General features: G+C 37.5%; 1 protein-coding gene across 1 annotated transcript; it reads right to left on the reverse strand.

The window, feature by feature from the left end:
• Positions 1-12,989: 12,989 nt before the first annotated feature.
• LOC138143373 (small ribosomal subunit protein eS10-like) lies at positions 12,990-13,570 on the reverse strand. Its single transcript, XM_069064565.1, has one exon. The coding sequence runs from the start codon at positions 13,540-13,542 to the stop codon at positions 13,054-13,056; it is 489 nt and encodes a 162-aa protein (XP_068920666.1). The 5' UTR covers positions 13,543-13,570; the 3' UTR covers positions 12,990-13,053.
• Positions 13,571-18,723: the final 5,153 nt, after the last annotated feature.

The raw sequence follows: 18,723 nt of genomic DNA on the forward strand, positions 1-18,723 counted from the left end.
GAGCCAGGCATTCATTCTTTCAGTAACCCCAGGCAACTTTCTAAATTTCATCTACATAAATTGCAATACAGTTGTTGAAAAGCATTCATAGAAGATCTCTCACTAGGAATCCCCTACATCAATGAAACCAGAGATCCAGACACTGACTTTATTATCTTCTCCACCCAAATATAAGGTAGTATAGCTGTGAGGAATCTTGGATCTAGTACAAAAGATGCCAAGAGTCTGAAAACAATATACAAAACTGAACCAGGAAAGAATATTTGTCATCAGGCAATTCTGGTAAATGTTGCTGTAATTATAGACTTTGAAACAACTGTTAAAAAGATGAAGTTTCTCAGTTCTACCAAATTAAATGTTTTAGAACACTTTAAACTATTTAGCATTATTCTTCATTAATTATGGAGGTTGGAAAAATTTAAATCACATCTGTCTATTCCCTCTATCCAATTTCTATTCTTTATTAGACTTACTCTTGTCTCAGAGCTCACCATGGAAAAAGTTACTAATGGGATGTTGAATAGACATGTGTAGCAGTAAGTACAATTCCCTTAGATGAATGCCAAAACCCTTTACTTTTGCCATGTAAAATGATTTGATCAGCCTTTCACCAAGGAATTCTCCCCTACTTTATGGAATTCTTTAAGCTGACTATAGAGAGAAAGTACTTCCTTTTGTGTGTCTGTTTCATGTATCATTGAAACTAAGCATCTCAGTGAAAATTATAAATGCCTAGAAAATGTTCAGAAAAGAAAAGTTAGAGTTTGGGTTATTATTGTCATAGGGACTGATATGTGAGAACATAAAATTTACCATAATGGGTCAAATCCACAGTGCAACCAGTCCAGTGCTCTCTGCCCCAGAGAATAGAAACAAGAATCCATGATCAATCGATCAATCATTAAGCACTTATTAAGTGAATAGTAATTGCCAGGCACTGTGCTAAGTAGTAGGGATGCAAAAAGAAGGAAAAGACTGTTCCTGACCTCAAGAAGCTCACAATCTAATGGAAGAGATTACATGGAAGCAAATTTTACACATACATACATACACACACATATATCCACACACATACATACATACACACACACATATACATACACACATGGGCCTGATCCAGGGTGGTAGCAGCACTAGAGAGAGAAAGTATTCAAGAGATATTAAAAAGGTAAAATCAATAGGCCTTGGCAAAAGATTGGATATGGGGGAGGCAAGAGATAGCAAGGAGTCCAGAATGACCCCTAGGTCATGAGCCTGAGGGACCAGTAGGATAGTGTTATCCTCTATAATAATGAGGCAGGGAATGATTTCCATTTTGGACACACTTAGTTTAAGATATCTACTGCACATCCAGTTTGATGATGCCTGCTCAAAAGAGTACTTAAGGAGAGCCATTACTAGAAATTTTTTAATTTGAGGTGGCACAAACCAGAACTAAGACTATCTGGATGAAACAAACTCTCAAACTGGAAATTGTAGGAACAGGTTAGGTACAGATAGAGAAAAGGTTCACTGGAGTGCAGTCAGTTACTCGATAAGATGAATTCTTTTATCTGATAGTTTCTAATTGTAAATAATTTTTAAAATTAGATGTGAGGCACTCTTATTCTACTACTGCTGGTCTGTAAGTACTTTCAGTACCCTTTAATTCAGTGTCCATGGTCAAAACCTGGTCATATCTCTGCTCACACCACACCTAGGTGTGGCATTAAATCCTTTCTCCCTAGCCTACACTGCTATCAATAACTTCCTAAAAATCTAAAATCTCTCAGCTCAATCCTTCTGAATCTTCTCCTAGAATCAGTAGTACTCTAGGGGAAGCACATGTATTACTGAAGGGTTTTTACAATGCTTTGGGAATTCATGAGCAGCAGTGCTGTAAAAAAGCTTGCCTCTTCCCTGATTCTGGAATGAAAACTTTTTAATTAATTGTTCATTCTTATTGTTCCAACTAGAATCTTATTTATTTCTATGTCCTCAAGGCTTTTTTTTAAGTCTCAAAAGAATTTTTTTGAGTTATTTTTCCCCATAAAAGAATTTCCCCAAAGTTTGTAATAATGTTCTTCCTCTCTCTCTTCAGGAACAATCAATCGGTCAAACAGAATCTCTAAATAAATAGTCATCACATACTCATTTCTTTTCCTGTGACCACCTTATCCCTAATAAGGGCATTCTCTGACAACATACTTTTCCTCTCTAGCTATCCCACCCTTCCCTACCCTCCTTCCTCATTATTTCTCCCTCCATCTTAATTTTATGGATTCAATTTCCCTCTATAAGGTTTAAACCTGGGCTCTTTCTTTCTTAGAAAAGGACTAGAATCTCATCCTCACCCTTTTAATATTTAAAACACAAATTATCATAAAAAGACCATTTTTAAACACAACTACCAAGTTGTTGTCTCACACTCAGTATCCTAAGCTTTGATGAGTGAGGCGCAGTTCACCCTATTCATTACTTTGGTGATTTTATGGATTTCACTAATATATTTGTAGGGTCCTCATCTTTCCAGAATGAAAAATCCTATTTGTTTAATGTGTGTTGCATCACCTTCATTTCCTTTCATTATATTATGTCTTACTTGAGAGGAGATGACTAAAACTTTACCAGAAGATCAGAAAAACAAAGAAAAAGAGAAGATTAAAGAATTATACTAAGTCAGTCATATATTTCTGTGCTGCATATTGGCAATGGATTCAATATTAGCTTCTTTCTATGTTCACTCTAAATAAGTCAAGTCCTTTCAACTTTCCTTCACACTACTGCCCTGTGAAATAGCCACACACTAAAGTGATTGACCTATCCAGTTAATCATCCAGGAAAACAGGATCCTGAGGCAAATGAATATTTTTAAAGTCATAAATAAGCTTTTAGTTATAGATTTAAAGCTAAGGGAACATTAGGGGTCATCTAATCCTACACTTTCATTTTATAGGTGAAGAAACTAAGACTCAGAGATGGAGAGAGGGTAGCTCAAGGTTACACAGGTAATAAATAACAGAGCATGGTCTTAAACTCAGGGAGTCTGACTCTTAAAGTTTGTATTCTTTGCATGGTACCATGCTGCCAATTCCATGAGTCAGTTCATAAAAGAGGCAGCATTGTGGTCAGAGTATAAGACCATATGCCACAAAAACAAGGCAACTGAGAGGAGAATAACACAGTCAGAGAAAGAGGCAAGAATGAGAGTTTTAGAAACATAATGAGGTCACATAGGCAACAGGATCCAAGAACAGAAGCTGAGTCAAGGGCAACAGGATTAGGATGAGATAAAAAAATGGGTAAGGTCAAAGCAGTCAAGGAAGTAACTAAATGTCAGCTTTGAAGTGCTGGATGCATATTCTGATGGGATGTCTTTGGACAGAGTGTACCGATCATGTACTGATCTTCCCAAAAGGAAAAGTGCTCCCCAAACCCCATAGTGATACCCATGACACATTATGTGTGCAATTCCTCTGTGAGCACATTCTCTAAAAACACAGAAATGTAATCTCCTCTCTCTCTCTCTCTCTCTCTCTCTCTCTCTCTCTCTCTCTCTCTCTCTCCCTCTTCCTCTCTCTCTGCCTCTGTCTCTGTCTCTCTCTCTCTTACACACACACACACACACACACACACACACACACACATACACACACACACACACACACTTCTCTGAATTCTTATGGACAGCATTTCAGTCTCAGATATACAACTTCGTTTTATATGGTCTTGAATTATTGTCAATTTTTATAAACAAATATTAATTTACAAGTAGCATGGCATAAAGCTGAATTGGAGTCAGGAAGACATAAGCTCAAGTCCTACTTCCAAAACAGAAAGACCCTGTCTCCCAGGAAACTTTCTAAAACTCCAAGTTCCATATGTATTGGTGGAAGGTGTTTTCACATCAGCAACTTCCCACACCACTGAAATCATGTTGTGAAACAAAATAAATATACTGAGTGCTAGGTAGTATTGCAGAGTGGGGGGAAAGATATATAAGAAATAGAAAGCAATATCTCTGCCCTTAAAAAGTTTGCAATACTCTTGAGGAGGGAAGACTAACTTTTCTCCTCAAGGAATTGAAAAGGAGATCAGGGACTTAGATTTGAAAGAACTTTAGAAATCATATATTCCAATGCATCCCCTTCCCATTTTACAGATGAAACAGATTCAGAGACATTAAGTGACTTGTCTATACTAAGTAACAGAGTGGGATTTAAAACCAGGTCTTTTGACTCAAAATCCACTGTTCATTCCCCTACATCATTTTGAATAGACACAGCCAAAAAAAGGCTTCATAAACTTGTGATTGGCGTTGAAGGATTATACTGCATATGTCTTCCTTCCTTAATAAGATGATCAATTCCTCAAGAACAGAAACTACTGTGGCATATAAAAAGTTCAAGAGTTATAGTTTCTAGGTAATTAATCACTTTATTAATCTGCTATTAATAAGTAATAAAAGGGGTCAGTGGCACTCTCAGATGCCAAAGACCCCTCATGGAATGCATTTAATGTTTATATGCCCTAGGAAGAGCAGGATTCCTAAGGATAGCAATCAACTCTGATTGGTTAACAGTTAATGAGAAAGTGAATATTATAATGAGAGGTAGGCTTATGTTAATGAGGAGCTGGGGGACATGACTGATCACTCAATCTTGGTCAAAGAGACTTATCTATACCTATATCACCTATCTAGGGTAATCTAGACAAAATGAAGAATCCACTTCTTCCCAGGCCTGTCTCAGTAAAACACAAAGAGCCAGAATCCATCATCTCACCTAAACTAAAATTTCTTTACCTTTTGAACAGATCTGATTTTTCCCTCTCATTATCAGTCCTGCACTTCAAAGGCTACCTGAATAATCTACAGGGGCTGATTTCTGAATGAGGAAGTAAAAAAGGAGAAACGCTTTAGCCCTAATTCAATAACTGGTTATTAATATAAGAGAAATAATCATTTCTCTCACCACCTCATCCTATATTTGTCCTGTGTAACTAAAGCATCTGACAGGTATGGGACAAGAGCAAGCTCTTAAAAATAATTGTTCTTGCTGACTTGGCACACGTACAAGGAGTTGTAAGGAAACTGTCTCTTAGGCAGAGAGGGAATGGGAGAAGAAACAAAGATCTGGAGATATAATCCTTGCAGGAACAGGCAAAGGTACTGCAGCAGTAACCTTAGGTGGGGAGGGTGAGCAGGGGGCCTATGGCCAATGCCTTGGTTGCCACACCCTTGGCCCAGTTCTGCTAGTGTGTCTGATCTCACTTTGCTAGGAACACTCTGTTAATTCTCTGGGTCTGAAGACAAGACTTAAACGCAAAGTACCATTCCTAAGATTACATCCTGTACCTTACCTACTGAGCAAGCTTGGCTGTCTGACAGGAATATTCATCACTTCCATCACTGTGGCTTTTTACTTCAAGATTTATGGGTCCCTCTCTCTCTGTCTCTGTCTCTCTCTGTCTCTGTCTCTCTCTCTCTCTGTCTTTGTCTCTCTGTCTCTGTCTCTGTCTGTCTGTCTGTCTGTCTGTCTGTGTGTGTGTGTGTGTGTGTCTCCCTCTCCTTTCTCTCTTTTGTGGATGAAATGCTTCAACATGATAGCCCTGAAGATTTTTACTAGTACAAATACCATCCGCTGCAGACACGTTCTTCACAGAGGGAAAGCTGGCTACTTCCTACCTGGGTCTCGCCAAGCAGACAGCCTGCCAGAGCTCTAAGTGAAAGATGAGAGTTATCTTACAACAGCCTTAGGAATATTTCCCATCCAGGGATGAGTGACTACTGATGAGAGGCTTGCAGGTTTGGCAGGAGATAGTCTGGATTAGGCCAAACTAAACACCAAATGGAAAACTCCACTCAGAAAATACAATGTAGTCCCAAGCCCCCTGCTGCTGGCACACATCTGTCTCTGACTGTATTTAGTAATGGATATGCAGCCAAAACAGTACTGCACATACTGTACGCAGTCTGTGCTTCAGCCAGGTGGAAGAGAAGGATGGAGAAATAAGTGACCAACTGGTAGGCAGTCCCAGAGCTGATCAGGACACCCACCAAGTTTTTCTAAGACATAGGATTACCAAAGGTATTTTGACCATAGCTTTTAGAAAATATTCGGAATATAAGATCACTTTAGAGACAGGTGCTTAAAATTTTTCCCCCCATTCTTTCAAATGGAGGTCAGAGTTGATCAAGATTCACAGAAAATGGTTTCATAGTTTAATAAATTTTTAAAATTATATTCACAAGTTTGCTCCTTACAGTTCCTGCCTCAGGGCATCATCACAGATTAAGCATTAGAATTGGAATTCACAATTTAAGGACATTAATAATCTACAGTTATCAAGAGAAGAACAATTGGGATGGTAATATTCCTTGAATATGTGACTCAGTCAGTCAACAAGCATTTATTAAGTAGTTACTATATGCCAGGCTCTGTGCCAAGTGCTAGGGATGAAAAGAAAGGCAAAAATAGTCCCTGCCTTCAAGGAACCCACAATCTAACAGAGGAGAAAATACAGAAATAAACAGGTACATATAAAATATATGCAGAATAAATAGAAGGTAGTCTCAAAGGGAAGAGATTAGAAACAGAGGCAACCAAGAAAAAAACCTCCTGTAAAAGATAGGTTGTTATATGAGTCTGCGAGGAAGCTAGGGAAATTGAAGGCAGATGTGATTGGGGACAGCATGCCATGTATGAGACAGCTAGTGCAAAGACATGGAGACTGGAGATGAAGTGCAATTTGCAAAGAACAGAAAGTAGGATATTGTCATTGGATCATCAAGTGCATGCAGGGGAGTAAGGAGTTAGTAAGGTAGGGAGGGGCCAGGTCATGAAGAGCTTTAAATGCCAAACAGAGGATTTCATATCTGGTCCTGGAGGTGATAGTAGGGAGCCACTGAAACTCCTTGAGCTTGGGGGAGAGACAGCAGGGACGTGGTCTGACATGCACTTGAGAAAAATCACTTTGGCACCTGAAGGGAGGATAGATTGAAGAAGGGATAGAGCTGAGACAGAAAGACCAATTAGAAAGTTATTTCAATAGTGCAGGTAAGAAGAGAGACCAGAGCCTGAACCAGAGTGGTGGCTTCGTAAGTGGAGAAAAGGAATAGCATTTACAAAGAAAAAAAATATATTATGAAAGTAAAAATGGCAAGATTTGAATGAGGAGTTGAAGATGTTGTTGTTAAGCTGCCCATAGCTGAAGATAACAGGGAGGTTATTACCAACCTGAATGACTTGGAAGATAGTGATGTCATTAACACTAATGCAAAAGTTTGGAAAAAGGAAGGTTTGAGGGAAAATATAATGAAGGAATGTTCAAAGAAGGAAATAATTCCTACTGGGAAGGATCTTACATTATGATGGGGGGAGACAAAAAACATATAAACACACAGAGCAAATAAATAGATACATGTGTGTATAATATATGTATGCAAATATATATGTATATACATAAATATATATTAAACACATATATATACAAAATAGATAAATGCAAGGTAACTTGGAAGAGAGGGGGCCCTAGCAACTGAATGGATCAGTAAAGGTCTCATGAAGTAGATAATGCTTGAGCTGAGATTTAAAGGAAGGGGGAAACTCTATAAGATAGAGGTAAGGAAGATAGCATTCCAAACAAGAGCAACCTGGACAAATGTTATTGCTCTATTGCAAAAGTTTAAAGAAAAGAAAAGAAAACCAACTCCATTCTGACAAGCAACTTTGTGAGATTATAAGCAAATCATGGTATTTCTAAGAAAACTATTAGTATACAAGCAAAAAGGATTACAATAAACTATATTTAACGAAAATATAAATTTGGCAGGAAAAGAGTCTCCTAATACCACTTCTAGGGTTGTATCCCAAAGAGACCATAGAAGTGGGAAGAGGCCTTGTATGTACAAAAATGGTTATAGCAGCTCTTTTTGTGATGGCAAAGAATTGGAAATCAAGGGGATGCCCTTCAGTTGGGGAATAGCGAAACAAGTTGTGCTATATGAATGCAATGGAATACTATTATGCTATAAGAAATGAGGAGCAGAGGGACTTCATAATAAACTGGAGAGACTTATACAAACTGATGGTGAGTGAGAAGAGCAGAACCAGGAGAACTTTGTACATAATTACAGATACAACGTGTGTGACAAGTAACTTTGATAAGACTGGGCTCTTCTCAGCAATGCAAGATTATAAGACAACTCAAAAAGACTCATGATGGAAAGAGATGTCCACATCCAGAAAAAGTACTACAGAGTTTGAATGCAGATTGAAGCAAACTACCTACTCTCTTTTTTTGTTTTCCTCTTTCCATTGTTCATTAGAGTAATGTTTAATGTGAAGGTATTTGCAGATCCTTTATTTGATGGGGGGGGGGGGAGGGAGGCAGAGAAAAATTTAAACTCAAGGGATTGTGGAACTGAATCTTGTAAACTAAAAGTAAACAAACAAATTAACTTTTAAAAAGGGAAGAGTCTCCTGCATTCACAGTTTCACTATACAAATAGTAATAGTAATAGTAGCAGCAGCAGCAGAAGTAGAAGTAGTAGTATAGAAAAATTTAAAAGATAAACTAGTCCTAGGACTAAGAGTAGATGTAAGATAATGACTGGCTTGACTCCCTCACTTAAACTTACTTAACTTAACCTCACTTACTTACTTAACCATACTTCATACAACAGCAATACTTTGACCGATGACATGGGTCATAGCAGTCAAAAGAGGGCAATGGTTGATGAAAAAAAGTCTTGTAGGATATTTGGGCAAGTCATTTACCTTCTCTGGAGCTCAGCTTCCTCATCTATAAAAGTGAAATAATACTATTCCCACCTCACAGGATTGTTGTGAGGATCAAATAGTTTATTAAAACTTAACAAATCTTAAAGTCATTTATAAATATAAGCTGTTATTATAAGTCAATATACCTTTATTAAATATCCATTCTGTCTCAGGCAATGTGCTGAGTGCTGGGGAAGTTGGTTTTTTTTTTTTTAAAGGCAAAAGACAGGCCCTGTCCTCAAAGAACTCCCAGTTTAATGAGATTGATCCTTCACTGCATAGTTTCTATACAGAGTAGCAAAATCCATGAAAAGCATTAGATTCAGAATGAGAAATGCAAATCCCTCTTCTACCTTTTTAGGCAGTTTAATCTTGGGCAATTTGCCTTACTTAAGGGGCTTTCCTTTAACTCATCTGCTAAATAAGAATATCAGATTAGATGATTGCTAAAGTCACTTCAAGTTCTAAAACCCATGAAGTTCTGGCCTTAGTGGTCTACATATTCCAGAATGACTGAATAAGAATGACAATGACTGACCTTATCAGTTGGTTTCTTGTTTCTTGCCTTTGCAAGACTAGCCCATTTTGAGATTGATGAAACTGAAAAAGTTCCGAAGTCCCTCCCTCTTCCTAGGAGTCTTCCCTGAATAATGGTATATTACTGCACCCACTCCTCCTTACCTGGGCTCATTCTCCCAACTTGTACTTATTTTATTAAGTTCGGTTCCCAAAGGGTCAGTTGCTACATGGTTCTAAAGGAAACCCTGTGTAATATTGTTTCTATTACCGTAACTCCTGAGTCCCCACTGGAGATGCCCATTTAAATCAGCCAGTTGATTCAATCAATTTTTTTACAAAGGAATTTACTCAAAGGTCAAAACAGCTGAACTTGGAAAGATCTTTCTCATTAGAATGGTCAGGATGAAAGAATTCACATTAAGAAAGATTGGGAAGTAAGTGGTTTGTAAGAAAGTATAGGAAACAAATGTAGACTGCCATTTCTAAAGTTCTGGCAATGGAGGAGAGGAGAGAAATACAATAGTGTGAAACTATTTCATTAGAGAATGTAGTAGAGATAATGTAGCAAGGTTGGATCTCATGCCACAAATAAATGAGAGCTTAACACTCAGTGAAATAATCTATTTGAACAGATAGAAATGGAAAACACAAGATTGTCAATTCTGATATTTTGTGGATCAATATCCTCACTATGCCAATGACAAATTCAATTGAAATGAAATGAAAGAAAATGGTATCATGTTTTCACCTGTTTCAGGGTCATACTGTTGCCCAGATTGTGACATGCAGTTGGATAGGACTATGTAACTGAAGGTTCTGATGTTACTTTCATTTTCATGGAAACACAGTTCAAATATGAGAACTTACCTGATTCCACTGGATCACAGAATTTAAGAAGTGTGAAATATAATTGTTACATAGTACAACCTATATCCTAAAGGAATTCCCACTGACATACCTGAGAAGTGTTTACCTACCATCGGCTTGATGACCTCCTAACATAACACATTCCACATTTGGACAGCTCTGATTGCTAGCAAGCTTTTCTGGGCATCAAGCCTAAATTTCCCTCTTTTCATCTCCTTCTATTACTCTTAGTTCTGCTACCTGGGGCCACAAAAGAACAAGTGTAATACCTCTTCCTTATGAAAACTCTGTTAAGTACTTGAAGAAAGTTATTGTGTCCCCTCTAGTCTTCTCTAGGTTAACTAACCATCCCTAGTTCAACTGACCCTATGATATGAAAAATCACCTTACCATACTGGTTGTCTTTCTCTGGAAATTCTCCAGCTTATCAATGTCCTTCTTAAACTGTGATGCCCAGAACTAAATGCAATACTTCAGGTGTGGTCTGACTTATCACCTCATTCTTAAAATCTCTGCCTCTGTAAATGCAAGCTAAAATTGGCTTAGTTTTTTGGGCTACCACATTATGATTTTGCCTCGTGTAGAACCTGAATTCACTAAGACCAACAGATATTTTTTAATACAAACTTCTATCCAGCCATGTGCCCCCTCACTTGTTAAATAACCCAAGTGTAAGACTTCCTATTTATTGTTAACTTGATAAGATCATTTTGGATCTTGATTATCAGTGTATTACTTATCTCTCCTAACTTTTGATATCTGAAAATTTGAAAAGCATACCCTCTCTGCTTTTTATCCAAGTAAATGTTAAAAAAATTTTAAACAGCACAAGGTCAAACCTAAATTTCCTATCACACTCCACTAGAGAATTGCTGCCAAGTTGGCACTGAATCATTAACAGCTACTCTTCAAATGTCATCATTCAACCATATCTAGATCCATCTAATTCTATTATTGACTAATTCAAATCCCTTTACCTTTTCCATAAGAATAGTATATTTATTAAATGTTTTAATAAAATCTAGTTAAACTAGATGTACAGCATACCGCTCATCCTCCATTTGTTAGTACTATAAAAAAAAAAGGAAATTAGAATTTGTTTGGCATATCCTATTCTTGATGAAGTCATGTTAGCTCTTAGTAATCACTGCTTCCTTTATTAGATGTTCACTAGTCAGCATTTTAATGATTTATCCTAGAATTTACCCAGAAATCAAAATCAAGATCAAAAGCCTGTATATAGCAGATTCTGTTCTTTTCCTCTTTTTTGGAAATTGGGACAATATTTTCCCTTCTCCCATCTTGTTGTACCTCTCCCAGTTTCCATGTTCATTCCCATATTACTAACAGAATCTCAGCAATCACACCTGCAAGTTCAGTTTGTGATGATGTAGTTCACCTGGAGCAGGTAATTTTTTAATTCATCAAAGGTAATTGGATTATCTTTCCCTTTTTAGGCAAATGTATAGGAAAGTGAATGGAGTACCAGGTGTGGAGATAGGAAGAGCTGAGTTCAGATTCTGTCTCGGATATTTATTGGGTGTGTAACCCAGGACAAGTCACTTAATATCTCTCAGTCTCAGTTTTCTTGTTTATAAGGCAACATATGGAAAGAACTTTGCAAACCTTAAAGCACTATATAAATGTCATGTATTGTTATCCACTCTCCACTAGCCATTTTTGTTCTGTTAATTCCAATCAATGCCAAGGTCACTCTGCTCAGCAAAGCAAGCAACCTAAATAAGAAGTAAGTGATTCTGTCTTCTGTTGTCATTTGTCATTTCCCCATTTGCCTCCAATAGTCCTTATCCCATTTTGAATTTTCTTTTTTTCCTGATGTAATTTCAAAAATTATTTTTGCTGTTCTTAGTTTCCCTTGTCAGCTTCAGCTCCCCCTGATCTTTAGCACTACTGATCCTATATTTACAGGACTGTGTCATTCTCTTATTACCTGACCTTGCTTCGATCTTCTGCACAGTTTTATAAAATCTAACATGATCTGTGAATTCCTTGTTCTTCTACATCAATCCCTTCAGAGAACTCATGGTTTGCCCTCTCATTTAAATAGTTTCCCATTGTTTCTTCAGAATTCATGATAGTTCACTGAGCTGACTTCCCCTAATAATTTTATTCTATGAAATTCTTATTTTCCTTCCTCTTTGAAATCCAGTTTCTCAAGATCTAGGACAAATGTCAGCCTATGCCCAAATTTCCTCTCTTTTATTACAAACTTATCATTTCTACCTCAGCAACTAGTTCCTCATTGTTAATATGACTCAAATCCAGAAGAAAATCTCCCTTTTCATTGGTTTCTCCACCTCCTGAAGGATTAAATGATCAATAAGACAAATCAACAAGTTATCAAATGCTTCACATTTGGTAAAGAGGAATTTCAGGAGATGTCTAGATAGCTAGCATCTCCTATCACTTCTATTATATACCTCTATGACAGTCTTGTAATCTGTTTCCCACACACCCATGTATCTCCTTTTTTTCCCCAATAAATTATAGAATACTCCAGTAACAAAACCATTTCTATTTCTTCTTCTATTGACTTTTATCTAAATATTCTTCATCATGACTCCCCATCTTGGTTCCTGTGTTTCCTCACATTGGTGTGTATTCTTAATATACAATGCCAATTCCACCTTACCCCACCCTGTCCTATTTCTTTTGAATAAAGTTATGTTCATCTAGACTTCTAGTCAAGGACATTCATTAATCCACTAAATCTCAATAATATGTAAAAATTGCCTCATATTTTAAAACTCCCAGAAATGTGAAGCAGAGTTTTTACTATTGGCCCCTTTCTTGCATTTTATGTTCTTTTATTCTTAGTCATTTCTTGTATTTGTTCTTTTTTTTTCCCAAATTTTATTCAATATGAAACATATCTCTACAGTTTTTATTGAGGAGGTTGACCACGTCCATGACCAAATCCACCTCTAAATTGGAATTCTGTTGTTGACCCAGCTCCAGCCTCGGCCTTCTTGTCAGCACCAGGAGGAGCAGCACTTCGTCTGTATGTGTCTCTGTCAGCTTCACATCGAGTAAGTCGGGCAGGTCGCTCACCCTCCAGACCTTTGGGCCTTGGCCTTCCTGTCTCAGGACAACTTCTTTGGAGTGTGACAGGCACAATCTCAGGAGGAAGGTGAAGGTAATCCTGGAGGTACTGAATGCCCTCATTGGTGAGGTACCAGTAGAAATGTCTCCATGCAAACTTCTCCTTAACATAGCCACAAGATTTTAAAGACTGCATGGCCTTCATGACATGGAGATTGGGCACATTCTTGTCTGCCAGCTCAGGGTGCTTTGGCATGTGAACATCCTTCGCTACCATTACTCCCTCCTTAAAAAGGAGTTCATAGATGGCAATCCGGTTCTTCTTGGGCATCAACAGCTCAGCGGCAGCGGTTGCTGCTCTTAGATGGAGCCCGGTATAGAAAGGTTGTATTTGTTCTTTACAGTATCTAGCTTGGTGGATAAACATAGGTGATTTGCTCTCTTTCCCATTTGTTTTTAGTTTAAAGTCAGTTTGACTGGATTTGCAAGACACTCAACAAACACGTTCTTGACTGCCTTCATTTGGTGAATGCTGTTCTTGGCCAAGAATCTGTCATCACTATGCTTTAAGCTATGATACAGAAGTCAAAACCCTATTCACAGAAACCATATTTCTTGCAAGTGTATTTCCCAAATCAATTTTTCTCTTCTTCATCCCTTGCTTTCATTTGGTAACCATGATCAAAACATGACCTGAGTCCTTATGGTTTTCAGCTTCTCATTCAAGGTTTTATCAATAGATTTTAGATTCTTTCTGGCAATATCATTTGTGTCCCTATAAATTAAAAGTAGGCAACACTCATCTATTCATATAAATCTTGGTTTTCTGTTTATTTTTTTTAATACATACCCAGGGAAAACAATAGGCCTCTGATTTGTTACCCAGTCAACAGCTGCCTTCATAGCCCTGGGCAGGAAATCACCAAATACCACTACTCTTTGCTTTTTCCTCTATTCATTCCTGGATGATTTATTACCTGACAGATTCTGTAGGTCTCTTCTACCATTTCTTGGAGGACAAGCTTCTGCCTTCTCCAGAGAAGATACAATTCCTAACTCTTCATGAAGAGCCTCAAATATTATTTTTAGCTCAGTGTATGTCTGTACTCGCTCTTTGCTTCCTCTGAATAATGATCTCTAATTCCTGACAATAATATCAAGTCTTGCCTTTAGCTCATATCACCTTTTCTCTATTGAAGCATTGTTTTTGCTTCCTTAATTAACACATTATTGTCCTTGATGAAAGGAAAATGGGAAGAAGCTTTCTAGTCCCTTCACTTTCTCTTCTAGGAAAGAGGTTAACATTTGAGAGATCATTTGAGAGCAATCATTTGAATAGACAGAAATACAAATATTTTACACTCATTGTAAGTCATTGCAAAATTTCTCCTGCTTTCAATTGGTTGAAATGGTTGTAATTTACAGTCTTCTTTTTTTTTATTTCTTGGGGTTGGGTGTGGGAGAAGGGTCTTTAAACCTGACCTCTAAGCACTTCTTTCAAACCTTTACAGCCAATTATCTCCTCTTACTAACTTGACAGCCCACCCAAACATTCCTTTTTTTTTACAATCAACAACTCCCTAGCCATAACCAACCTCCTTTTTCCTTTGCTTCATTCTGCTACTATACTACTTACCCTATCCATCAATACATTGCTTTACCTTTCAATTTGTTCCATTATGCCTTTCCTTTTCTCACCAACTACCTTTCAATTTTCCTTCTCAAATTTTCTTCAGGTTTTTATTCTTGTATTTTCCTTGCTCCTATTTCTAGTTCTTCTACCCTCTCATACACAGAAACTCAATGTAGAATCTGGACATTGAGATCATTCTCCAAATGTTCCTCCATTTATCCCAAATTTCTTCTAAATTCAATCTCTGATCCTCTTTACTGAACTAAACGCTTCCAAATCACCTATATAATCCTTTCTTATTCAGCTCTAGTCCTCTTTTATCCCACTACTGTGATAACTTTCTCTTCTATAAGTCAAAAGTAATCCCTCCTGATCTCATAGTACTCTGTATTCCTCTTTTTGACATCTCATAATTAAACATTATGTAATGTTGCAATGTTAAGGGAATTTCAAGATCTTCCCTGTCCATTAATAGCCACATAGAGACCTAGCCTAGAGTTAATCAGGCTCTGGGAGTTTCTAATTAAGTGCTGGGACAGGAAGATTTTCAAGCTCCTCAGCACTCAGCCAATCAGATGCCAAATCTTTGTTATATATTCTGGGAGGTTGGTGGTTTGCTTTGGGGATTCGCTTATGAGAAGGATCTTTTGATTTCCTGGTCAAGACTCTAAGTAGTCATATATTCAGAGCCCTTCCCCTCCCCACCCTTGACTGCTCAGACTTCTGTGCTCCCTTGATCCAGTGACATATGTAAACTGTATGTCACTTTATATCACTTTACTCGGACAGCTATCTTTTGATCTTTGTGCTAATTTCTCTGCTTATATTTTCTGTTTGTATTTTCTTCACATTCAGGATGCTGACTTTTCCCCTAACTAGTGAATGTAATTAAAATAAAATTAATGACCCCTTAAAAGTTGCTTTCCTTTAAGAAAAGCAGATCAAAGACCTTGTCCTAGCAGGCCATCCTGGGTGTGTTAGGGTTCTTGCTGTTATATGTTTATTCACTTATTTATTCATAAAATTATACTTTTATTTATTCTTGCACATGTCTTATCACCCCCTCTAGAAAATAAGCTCATTAAGGACAAGGAGTTCATCTTATTTATCTTTTGATTTTCTCTGTCACCTACCAGAATACATTACACATTTGTTGTTCAATCATTTTCAGTCATACCCATCTCTTGGGATTTTCTTGGAAAAGATATTGGAGTGGTTTGCTATTTCCTTCTCTGGCTCATTTTACAGATGAGGAAACTGAGGCAAACAGGGAGGTGACTTGCCCAGGGTCACATAGCTAGTAAGTGACTGAGGTAAGAATGGAACTCAGGAATATTAGTCTTCCTAACTCCAGGCCCAGCATTCTATCCACTGTGCCATCTAGTTGTCTTTCATATTAAATATAGTGGAAGCTTACTAAGCCTTTGCTGAATTAATGAATATATGAATGAATGGATGAATGAATGAATGAATGAATGACTTTCTCCAAGTCAGATAGTTAGAAATTGTAAGAAAAAGGATTAGAACTCAATATTCTGGCCCTCAATGCAGCTTTTCCTAGGATGTCCATGCCTTGATGATAGAGACTATATTTACAACAGTGTTTAGTAATTCATTTTAAGAAACATTTGGTAATCACTTATAATATAAAAGATATTATGCAAAATGCTAAAGAAAAGAAAAACATAAGAAGAAAAAATACCTCCAGCCTTAAGGAGCTTATGCAATTTTAAGCTTTAAGTTTAAAGCTGCACTAAGACTTTTGGGATACCATGTATTTTTCCAGGAGATGATATCTGTATATGCAGATAAGTACATACAACATAATTTGAGGAGGGAAGGAACACTAACAATCTGATTAATCAGGAAAGGCTTTTGATAAAAGGTGACAGCTCAGCTAAATTTTAAGAATTCCAAAAAGCACAACTAAGGAGGTTGTAGCTTCCAGATATGAGAAGATCTTCTTATACCTTACCCCCTGACATGTATTGTTTAATCCAGTGACACTGGCCCCCTTGCTGGCTCACAAATAAAACATGTTTTGGCTGCAGGCATTTTACCAAATGTCCTTCATTTCTAGAATACCCTCCCTCCTCAATCTCTACTTCCTGGCTTTCCAGGCTTCCTTTAAGTCTTAACTAAAATTCAATCTTTTATAGGAAGCCTGTCCCAAGCCCTCTTCATTCCAATGCCTTTGCTCCTATCCATCTTGTGTATAGCTTATTTGCATATAGTTGTTTGCTTGTCTCCGCAGTTGATTATATCTTCCTTTTTTTTTTTTTTTTTTTTTTTGCTTTTTGGAAGACAGTTGGGGTTAAGTGATTTGCCCAAGGTCATACGGCTAGTTTTTGTGTTAAGTGTCTGAGGCTGAATTTGAACTCAGGTCCTCCTGACTCCAGGACCAGTGCTCTATTCACTTTGCCACCTAGCCACCCCTATATCTTGCTTTTCTTTGGAAGTATTGCATAGATAGAATTGATGATGTGACAACCAAATAGAAATGGTGGAGTGGACTGGGGGGAAAACTCAAGTGGGAGTCTAAAAATTTAGTGTCTGAATTAGAAACCTTGGAAAGGGCAATGGATCAGAGTCAGATGGTGCAGATTCAAAACCCACTTCTTCCATGACCTGTGTAATGTTGGATAAGAGAGTAATATCACTTGGCCTCAGTTTCTTCATCTATAAAATACAGGCATAGGATTAAATATCCTCTAAAGTTCCTTCCATCATTGACTTATAGATCCCATAATCACATAATTGTATCTAAAACCTGGTTTCAATGAAAATAAGTGTTTGGGGGAATACTTTTACCAAGTCTACAAGTATTTAAATAAAAATTACCCCAACAAGAGAAATGAAAATCAATGGCATATATCCTTGTGAGGGTAACTATTGAAGGCTAGGAACCATGTGGCACAGTAGATAGCATGATGGATGTAGAGTATGGAAGATCTGAATTCAACTCAGGCCTCAGACACTTACTAGCAGGGTGACCATGAGCAAGTTATTTAACCTGACTGCCTCAGTTTCCTTATCTATAAAATTGAGACAATATTAGCTCCGACCTCTAAATATTGTTGTATAGCTAAAGTAAGACAATAGTTAAAAATGCTAAATGTTAGTTATTATGATGATGATGAACATTGAGGGGCAGGTGGATAAGTCATTAACACTGTCATTTTTTGTTCTTTGATATTTGATATTGTGGGTCTTGATAAGAGACAACTAGCTCACAATCATAAAGCTATTTAAAATCATTTTATTTTTGTTTTGTTTTGTAATAACAAGTTATCAATGGCAGCTGATAATTTCTTTGTCAGAAATTAATTCAGCTCCAAGAACCATAGGTTCATAGATCTAGAATTAGTAGTGTTCTTTGAGAACATCTAATTGAATGCTTTTAAAGGTAACATAAAGAACCCTGGGGAAGGGGACAGAGCCAAGATGGTGGGGACTTGCTTGAACTCTCCCACAAACCCATCCAAATACCTGTAAAAAATGACTCTAAACAAATTCCAGATCAGCAGAATCCAAAAAATGACAGAGTGAAACAAATTTCCAGCCCAAGACAACCTGGAAGGCTGACAGGAAAGGTCTGTTGCACCAATACAAGAGAAGAGTGCAGTCTGACATGGGCCATGCTGGCACTGATGGGCCAGAGCAGGCCTCAGGGGACTGAATCACTGGATGTTGTGGTGGTTTCCAAATTTCTCAACCCACAAACACCAAAGAGAACTTAGAAGTTCAGTAGGAAGGGTCTGTCAGAACTGGATGAGGGAAGAGCATGGTCTGGCTCCAACCCTGCAGCTCTGGCAGCAGTAGCAGCAGCTTCCAGACCTCTGGCTTACAGATGGTGAGGGTATTGAGTGGCTGATCAGA

This window comes from Petaurus breviceps, unplaced genomic scaffold (genome assembly GCF_028583685.1).
Source record: "Petaurus breviceps papuanus isolate PSGF00001 unplaced genomic scaffold, PetGlider_PUasm1.0 90639, whole genome shotgun sequence".
Classification (NCBI taxonomy): Eukaryota; Metazoa; Chordata; class Mammalia; order Diprotodontia; family Petauridae; genus Petaurus; species Petaurus breviceps.